The sequence below is a fragment of the Grammomys surdaster genome, unplaced genomic scaffold, assembly GCF_004785775.1.
Source record: "Grammomys surdaster isolate TR1022 unplaced genomic scaffold, NIH_TR_1.0 126660, whole genome shotgun sequence".
In the NCBI taxonomy this organism is placed as follows: domain Eukaryota; kingdom Metazoa; phylum Chordata; class Mammalia; order Rodentia; family Muridae; genus Grammomys; species Grammomys surdaster.
The window spans coordinates 1,432,867-1,442,267 of NW_021621449.1; the positions used below are offsets into that span (position 1 = coordinate 1,432,867).

At 47.1% G+C, this 9,401-nt stretch overlaps 1 protein-coding gene across 2 annotated transcripts in view; it reads left to right on the plus strand.

Moving 5' to 3' along the window:
* Nucleotides 1-1,533: 1,533 nt before the first annotated feature.
* The window catches only part of Pex26 (peroxisomal biogenesis factor 26), a 10,625-nt gene continuing 2,757 nt past the window's right edge, over nt 1,534-9,401 (plus strand). For both annotated transcript variants that reach the window (XM_028761095.1, XM_028761096.1), the window contains exons 1-4: nt 1,534-2,096; nt 3,311-3,451; nt 4,832-5,127; nt 7,765-7,911. In XM_028761095.1, coding sequence (XP_028616928.1) covers nt 1,879-2,096; nt 3,311-3,451; nt 4,832-5,127; nt 7,765-7,911 — 802 coding nt within the window. In that variant the 5' untranslated portion in view covers nt 1,534-1,878. The remainder of the gene's footprint in view (nt 2,097-3,310; nt 3,452-4,831; nt 5,128-7,764; nt 7,912-9,401) is intronic.

Consider the following 9,401-nt stretch of genomic DNA (forward strand, 5'->3'; position numbering starts at 1 on the left):
AAATTACAGATGGTTGTGAGCTGCTATGTGGGTGTTGGGACTTGAACCCAGGTACTCTGCAAAAACAAATGCTCTTAACTGCCGAGCCATCTCTCCAATTCTCAGTGGAGGAAAATTAAACAGTATTTTTTTTTTTTTTTAAAAAAAAACAAGTGACATCCTGGCCTTTTCACCTAACACGGTCACAGTACCAGGTTTTAACAGACTTGCCATTTCTGTCTCAGCTGTGTGAGGACCTTCTGCAGAGATTTAAAGGCTGCTGTGTCAGGGTTAGCCACAAGAGAAAGGCATGTATGAGGCGAGCAGGCTTGGCCTAGCTGTCTTACCCAGTCACTAAGGGAGCAAGGGACTCTAGGAGGGCTTGGGAGACTCAGAAGGTAGAGAACTGGACGAGGTCAAACCAAGAAGGCCGAGTATAAATGAAGACTTAGGAAATCCTGCCTGAAGCACACAGATAATTGGTGATTTATGAGTCTGTGTAAAATTATATAATAGGAAGCCTAACGTGGTAGTGCACTCCTTTAATCCCAGCACTTGGGAGGCAGACGCAGGCTGATCCTTGGGTTCGAGGTCATCCTGGTCTACAGAATGAGTTCCAGGAAAGCCAGGGCTACACAGAGAAACCCTGTTTCAACAAACAATACAAATATAACATAAAAATATACATATTTATATGTATTTTCACACACACACCCAGCTCTTACAGTGGTTCCGTACCCCAAACAATACAAATATAACATAAAATATACATATTTATATGTATTTACACACACACGCACCCAGCTCTTACAGTGGTCCAGTACTGTATTGAAGAATTGCATGACATGTGCATAGTTTTTTTTTTGACAGCCTTATTTACATAAACAATTGAGGATTCAGTTTATGTAACTCACTTGTGTGTTGATCTGCTGAATACAAAGCACAGATCAGTTCTACCTCCGCCCGGACACTCCTTCCAAGATAGAAAAAAAAGTGCTTTCATTGGTTTGATAATGCTTTTGTGACTTATTTATTGTGTGACCTACGTCACCTGTAAATAGAGTAATAGTTGTCCTTAACTCATAGAGATGAAGAAATGACAGACAGAAAGCGCTTTTGCCTTGTGCCATACTTTATAGCAGCATCGAACTCAGGAAGAGGAAATAGCCAACTACAGAGTTTTCTTTTTCCTTTCCTTCTTACCTAAGTTCCCAGCAGACCCCTCTCAACGGATCCCTTTAGAGGTTAAAAATAAAGGTGTAGGTAGCTCCACCTCCTTACTAGAATTTCTTCCGTCCGTCCTCTTCCGGTTAGCGAGGGAATGATCGCATTTCACAGGACAAAGGCATTTTACTAATGGTTCTGCTTCCCCATCTTTTCCACCCCGAAACTGGTGATCTGGTGCGTTCTCTCTGGAAGATGACAGTCTCTGGGCGCCAGAGGCTCCCCGAAGCTTCACAGACCCAAGAGGCCAGGACTACAACTCCCAGAATCCTGAGCTCCAGGACGCGCGCGTGCGTCGTAAGTGGCGAAGTGGGTGGGGCGAAGGTGTACTTGATCGTGGGTTCCCGGGCAGGTCCTCTGTTGTAGCGCTCTCTACTCTGGGAGCTTTGGTGCTTTTAGCACAGGTCCAGGGGCAGGAGGAACTAGTGTCGGGCCTTCGGCACCTTCTTACGTCTTGAACAGGCCAGTCCCCGAAGGGTTAGGCTGAAGCGAGCGCAGGCTGTGTCCAGGTCCAGCGCCTTCATGGTCCGTCTCTAGGAACAGCCCTGGAGAGGCGTGGAGGGGAAGAGTGCGAAGCTTGCGGGTCATCTACCTGGCCCATTCCGGATTTCCAGGAAGCTCCGGAGAAGCTGTCCTCCTGCCCTGTGAGGAGACTTGTTCGAACTCAGGCTGGCTATGAAGAGCGACGTCTCGACTTCTGCAGCCCCTTTGAAAGGGCTCGTGGGCCCTCTGCGGAGCAGCGAGCCCGCGCTCGCCCTCCCGGCCGTGTCACCCGCGGTGCACCTGCTGGAAGAGGCGGCCGACCTGTTGGTGGTGCACCTGGACTTCCATGCTGCACTAGAGACTTGCGAACGAGCCTGGCAGAGCCTGGCGGAGGAGCCCGCGAGTGGCACGTACGTGCTGGGCAGTGTTCCTTTCCGGATCCTTGTTGGGGAGGAACTCGGTCTCAGAATTTCTGGCATTGCGAGATTGTGCCAACCTTACACCTTGCTTTCCCCAGAGGATCCTCTCTGAGAGAGGCTGGTTGCTCATCCTGCACCCGTGATACTGTACAATGAAGTCTAATCATGCAACAGTTTGGAGGGACGCCACAGCCGATTCGTTGCCTACCTTTTCAGGGCAGGAGGACAGGGTTTGTTAAGTGTTCAGTCGTAAGGAGGTTCAGTAAGCAGAAGGACTCCTTTGGGAACCCTCATTCATTACTGGCCTTGGCAGAATCTTGGAAAATGGGGGATCAAGGCAGAAGCACACTGCTCTGGTCCTGTTGAAGGACTGGGTGAATTGCCTTTGGATTGTTTTACATGGCTTTTTCTCATGCATTGGACTCATCTGGCAGCTGGGGGCACCATTTCTCTGTGGAGTGTAAACCTTCCTCAGAGCTGTGTGAGGCCACACTAGAGGAGGGAGTAGTCAGAACAGTCAGAGTTGACTGCAGAGAAGCAAACACTGGAGAGACTTGACTGTGGTTTTAGGGGGATGAAGGCTGCACCTCGAATGTTGAGGGCTTTGCCTATGTCCATTGGATATAGTTTTATAGGGTTTTTTCCCCCTTCATTTTGAGAGGGTTTCTCTGTGTAGCCCTGACCTGTAACTCATTATGTAGACCTTGCTGGACTCAAACTCAGAGATTCACCTGCCTCTGCCTCTCAGTTGCTGGGATTAGAGGCGTGTGCCACCACTGTCTGGCTGAACATAGATAGTTCTAAAAGACCAGTTAAGTTCCTATATGAGCACCCAGCCAGAAGCCTCACCCAAGCCCATTTCTCAGTCAGCACACTCTCAACCCCCACTCTCCTCCACTTGCTGCATGTTCGTGGTGTGCTATTCCCACATGGTTACCTTTTTGTTGTTGAATTCTCATTCCACTCGGATGCAGAGATGTCTGTTGGGCAGTAGCTCTAAAAGGTTCCCAGAACTTAACTCCAGGCTGGAAGGGCAGCCCAAGAGACCAGTGGTGAGGTCTGGGCCAATAAATAACAGAAAAGGTAAAGGTAGTACCTTCTGAATTGGCTATTGACTTCTGACATTGGCTTCCTTTCCCAGTGTGGAAGATGGCGTGGAGAGAGGGGAAACACATCTGAATCTGACTTGTGTTTTCTGTTGTCAGTGTTGAGGAAGTGAAATGCTCCCTGTGTGTTGTGGGGATCCAGGCTCTGGCCGAAATGGATCGATGGAGAGAAGCCCTGTCCTGGGTCCTCCAGTATTACCAGGTTCCCGAGAAGCTGCCTCCCAAAGTCCTGGAGCTGTGGTATGTCCTTGTGCTAGAGCTGGGTCAGGATGGGATCAGGGGTCCTCGTGAGTCAGGGTCTCCTGACTCTTTTGTCCTCATTCCCAGTCAGTTCCCCTCAAATTCGGGTCTCCTCACCTTGTTCAGACCTTAACACCACGGCAACTAAGGATGAGAAACAGGCATTTGGGAGTAGGCTAGAAGAAAAGAGCACACACACAAGATAGTAATGAAGCAGGCTGACAGGTGGACAGAGCCAGTCACGCTTCCTGATGCCTGCGGGGAATCTCTAATTCTTAAAAAAAATTATGTGTATGTGGGTATGTGTATAAGTGGTATGTGTGTGGTATATGTGCGTGTGTACATATGGGTACACCTGCATGTGCACGTGGAGATCAGAGAAGGGCACTTGGAGTCCTCTGTCACTCTCTGCTTTATTCCTTTGAGGCAGGGTCTTTCCCTGAACCTCACATTCTTTCTTAGCTGGGCTGATAGCTAGCAAGCGCCAGTGATCCCCCTGGCTCTTCCCCCTCAGTGCTGGGATTACAGGGGTGGGTGTAGCCACATCCAGCTTGTTCACGGCTGCGAGGGTCCCAACTCTGGGCCTCAGGCTTGCATAGCAAGTATTTTAGGTTTTGTTTTATTATGTGTAAGGGTGTTTGGCCTGAGTGTTTGTCTGTACTGCATGCATTGTGTGTCTGCACTACATGTGTGCCTAATGCCCACAGATGCCAGAAGAGGGCATTGGATTCCCTGGAACTGTGGTTGCAGACCGTTGTGAACTCCATGTGGGTGCTGAGAATCAAACCTGGATGTCCAGGAGGAAAAACCAGTGCTCTTAACTTCTGAGCATCTCTCCAGCCCTCAGTCTCTAATTCTTAAAAAATGTTATTATTTTTAAAAGTTATTAGTGTGTGTGTACAGGAGTGCTGGTGCTCTTGGAGACCAGAAGATGGTCTCAGATACCCAGAGCTGGAGTTAAAGGTGCTTTCGAGCTGCCCAGTGTCATTGCTGTGAATAAAACTCCAGTACTTTGCAAGAGCAGTGCTCATTCTTATCACTGTCTCCCACCCCAGTCTCTATTATTATTTTAAAGATTTCTTTATATATATATATATATTGTCACTCCAGAAGAGGGCATCAGATCCCATTACAGATGGTTGTAGCCATCATGTGGTTGCTGGGAATTGAACTCAGGACCTTTGGAATAGCAGTCAGTATTCTTAACCACTGAGCTATCTCTCTAGCCCCTGGTCTCTTAACTCTTAACAGTGTTCATGCCCCACAGGGACAGGCTAGAGGACCTGGGAGGATAGGATTATAGACATTTGTGGTTTTGAGGATAAACCCCTAGAGAGCACTGATTCTTCTTTTTGGGGACTGTGTTTTTTGGGGACACAGCATCCTTTTATACAGCAAAATGAAAGAGCCCGGAGCTGTGCTGGATGTGGCCGATGCCTGGCTCCAAGACCCAGATAACCAGGGCCTTCCTGAGTATGCATCACTGGCCCAACTCCACCTGTTCCGGCTGCTGCTACCCTCGGGTCGCTTGTCAGAGGCTGAGGCGCTGGCAGTGGGCTCTGCGGCCTTCAGTGAGGAGCAGAGGCTAGAAGTGCTCCAGACCATCCACACCGCAAGACAACAGCACATGCAGGAGCACTCGAACTCCCAAGAGCCCCAGAAGCTGAGCCAGGAAGGTAGGACATCGGGGCTTTGTGGCTGCTGCAGAGCGGTCCCTTGGCACCCCCTGTACATTCCTGGGTTTCTTAAGCTTAGGAACGTAAGGCTGACTCTGTGTTGTATACAAACTAAGCAAGACTCTGAAGGCAGAGTGGAAGGAGAGTCTCACATGGGGAGGTGGGGCAGGGCCTCCTGACCCTGACTTGTCTCTTGAAAAGTCACTTCCCTTTGGGGTCTGATCAGGCATCACCTCCTTGGGATCCTCTCGATAGATTTTTTGCTTCCATCACACTGGTGTGGAGCTGTTATCCCTCCTTCAAACACTGTCCTTAATACACACGGAACTTAACTCTGTAACTTATGAAATAAAGATGGCCTTCTTCTGCTCTAAGTCCATCTGCCTTCACTGATCTAGAGCTTTTGAGTGTTTTGTTTTCTCAGCTGAGGGCTGCCTTGTTCTTTAGCATACAGTTGTGCTACCACTGGCTTCTGGTACTGTCCTTACAAGGCCGTGGAGCAGACTTGGGAGTGGGGTTGTTCTGTTCCAGGAACTTTAAAGGCCCTTGGCCCTCCTGCTCAGGCCTTTCAGTCCCTCTCACCTCAGTCTGTGTGTGAAGACTTCCAGGGCTAGAAAATCACCTGTCTCCTGAAGCAGGGCTTTCTAATTTTTAAAAGAAGATAAATTTTATTTTAAATTATGTCTGTGCATTTGACTGTGTGTGGATATGTGCATGTGAGTGTAGGTACCCATGAAGGCCAGAGGCATCAGATCCTTCTGGAGCAGAAGTTACAGGCAGTTGTGAGAACCACAATGTGGGTTCCAGGAAGTGAACATATAATGTGTGTGTGTGTGTGTGTGTATGTGTGTGTATGTGTGTATATGTGTGTGTGTCTCTGTGTGTGTGCATGTGTGTGTATATATGTGTGTGTATATGTGTGTATGTGTGTGTGTATGTGTGTGTATGTGTGTGTGTGTATGTGTGTGTATGTGTGTGTATGTGTGTGTGTGTATGTGTGTCTCTGTGTGTGTATCTCTGTGTGTGTGCATGTGTGTGTGTATATGTGTGTGTATGTGTGTGTGTGTATGTGTGTGTGTGCATGTGTGTCTCTGTGTGTGTCTCTGTATGTGTGTATGTGTGTGTGTGTGTGCAAGCTTGGTTATAAAAAAGAGGGTGCATCCCTTTTATTTGCTATGATATCACTTTATTGTGTGGTGGAATAAATAAACAAGAATTTAGATATGGCAAAAATGGTTGGAAATTAGAAAACGAAACCAAAACACAGAAATTTATCAGGTTGAAAGACTGTACAATTTAGTGAACTTCTATGCAGTTTGAATAGCCATTTGGAAGAGAAGCCGTGGAGTTTCACACTGGAATTATACTTTTATATCAAATACATTTTTATGTGCTTATCCACCACCAGAAACAAAATAACCATTTCAGAGCAGAACTAGAAGAACAATTAGCTGTATCCACTCTTCCAGCACCTTCTGTCTTTGGACAGCTTAGGGATTGTTAAAGCTTCTTCTTTTTAAAATATACAGGAAAGCCTATTATTTTAATCAGGAAACTGTAATCATGTTCTCCAAAGTACACCTCCAAATCTATCCTGCTGGGATAGAGTCACTTCTTTGTTAGCAGGTTGTGATTTTGGGGGATGTCCAAGCCCACCACCATTGTCTTGTTAGGTTTTACTGCTGTGATAAAACACCACGCCTAAAAGCAACTTGAGGAGGAAAGAGTTTATTTCATCTTACATTCTCCAGCACAGTCCATCACTAAAGGCGACAGGGCAGGAGCAGATGCAGAGAGCATGGAGGGTGCTGCTTACTGGCATGCTCCATAGGACTTGCTCAGCCTGCTTTCTTATGCAACTCAGGACCTAAGCCCAGGGATGGTCCTGTCCCTCACCACTCCCCCATGGGATAGCCTCAGCCACATCAATGATTAATCAAGAAAATGTCCCACAGGCTTACCCATGGGCAATCTGGTAGGGGCATTTTCTCAGTAGAGGTTCTCTCTCCCCAAACAATTCTAGACATGAGAATGAGCTCAACCGTAACCTGTGTGACAAGTCCAGGAGGTCCTGTCAGGACAGGCATCGCTTGGTTTTGGACTGCTGGGATTCATGATCTCATTCAGAATCCCAGTCTTGAGTTTTCTACTGCAGATATTAAAGGCCCTCTGTTTCTCCGTGTTAATGTGTCACAAGTAAGGCTCTGACTTACTTTACACAAGTCAGTTCGTAACATGAAGCATGCTTACACAGATGCATGGGTCTTGTATGCACTGACTGCATCTTCATATAGCCTGTCCTTAAACCATCTTGGATAGCTGTGGACCTGCCAGGTCACAAAGATCCATACAGCTCAGTGGTAGTATACTTGCCAAGCACCTACAAAGTCTGGGACCCAGCCTCAGCACCACAAAAGCAAAGTCAAACCAACCCCCTGAGCAAACGGTGCCTTTTGTTTTTTGTTTTGTTTTTTGTTTGTTTGTTTTTTGTTTGTTTGTTTGTTTTTGAGCTTTCAGTATTTTCTTTTGAACTATTTAATGAACTGTGCAAGGAAATTGTTCTCATCTGGTTTGGATTGACTCTTCAGATCTGATTTGCATGACTCACCCTGCGATGATGCTCTGTCCCCTTGCCAGGTTCATTCTCCCGTAAGCTGCTATCACTGCTGATCCTGCTTCGACGGCTTTGGGGCTCTGCGGTGAGCCATCTCCTCTCCCAGCCCTTCAGAAAGGGCCTCCTGGCTGCCTTGATCCTCTGTCTCTTGGTTCTACGGTTTGACCCAGGTGAGTGAAGGGTGTGACATCAAGGTCTGTGAGAGCAGGGAGCCACCTCCTGTGACACTGGGCCTCGTCCACAAAGAACAAGAGTCTACCTCACCTGGAGGAGAGACCAGGCCTAGAACAGTTGGAGAACATTTCCCTGCCACCCTGCATACTGATGGACTCACCTAGGCCCTGCTCCATCCAGGGGTGACCTCTAGTCAGAACACAACATAAAGAAGCTTCCTCACGGTAACACCTAAAATAGAGTGTCTTGATCCAGGTGTCGCCTAGCTAGTGTGACCCTGAAATTGTAAATGAAAGTCTAAAGTATTTAGAAGATGTGGGAAAATAATTTGAAACAGCTAAATATTATGGTTTATAGAATTTTCCCTGACTGATATGTGTTGGGTCTTTGGGTGATTAATCTCTTCTGCCTCACTGTGAAGTAGGGGTGAGACTTGTGAAAACACCTGTGTAGGTCCCTCAGATACACAGACACTGGGCCACAGTTAGGTGACTGACTGCGTTTCAGAAACACCCTCTCCCACTTAAAAAAAAAAACAAAAAACAACAAAAAAGACAAGTCTTGCTGTATAGTGCAGAATGGCACCAAAGCTTTTGTCTCTGCCTCCTAAATGCTGGGGTTGCCAGCTGCATCAGCAAGCCAGGGTTCTGCTTTACCCTCTATGGGTTGTTAAGTAGTCTGTACTTTTCTCAAGAATTTAGATGTAGGTTAGAGTTATGCAACTTTCAGAACCAAGGAGAAATGAGAAGCCTTTCATTTTCTTTCACTGTTGGTTGAAAAATCTAATAACCAGAGTGACTGGACCAGAGTCACACAGTCTGCCTGTTTTTAAAGCTGCCACCTTTACCTGTAGGTCCCTGTTTTCTTCACTTCCCTGTCCTTTGTTGGACTCCGAGCAGGAATGTCCCCTCTGGATAGCCCTGTTGGTTATACAGGAAAGTCACCAACAGCTTCCAGAGACTGTACAGAACTGACACACCTAACGTGGGAAGCTAATTCTCAGTGCTGGAAAACCACGTTTGAAAAAGCCAAGTTTTTTTTGAGTGACTTCCCATCTGTCCTTGACTCTCTACTTTGTATATTTGATAAGAATTTATAAATTCCTTATGACTTCCCCTAAACCCTGATCTCCTAAATGGTGACAAAAGAAAGCCATTCGAACTTGGGTGTGTACTGTGCAGCTCAGAGCTTCCTCAGGAGAGGAGGACCTGGGGGGTGGGGGTGGGGCTGCAGATAGAACTTGGGAGAAAGAAGGTCAGTTACTTTAAAGAAAAATAACATATATGGAGGGCTGGGGGTAGAGTTAGGCAGCATATGGCATACGTACATATATGAAGGACTGGGTTTCATCCCTAGCCTTAGAGGGATAAACGTCTTTCTTCCCACTGCTCTTACTGTGTGTGTGTGTGTGTGTGTGTGTGTGAGAGAGAGAGAGAGAAAGAGAGAGAGAGAGAGAGAGAGAGAGAGAGAGAGAGAGAGAGAGAGA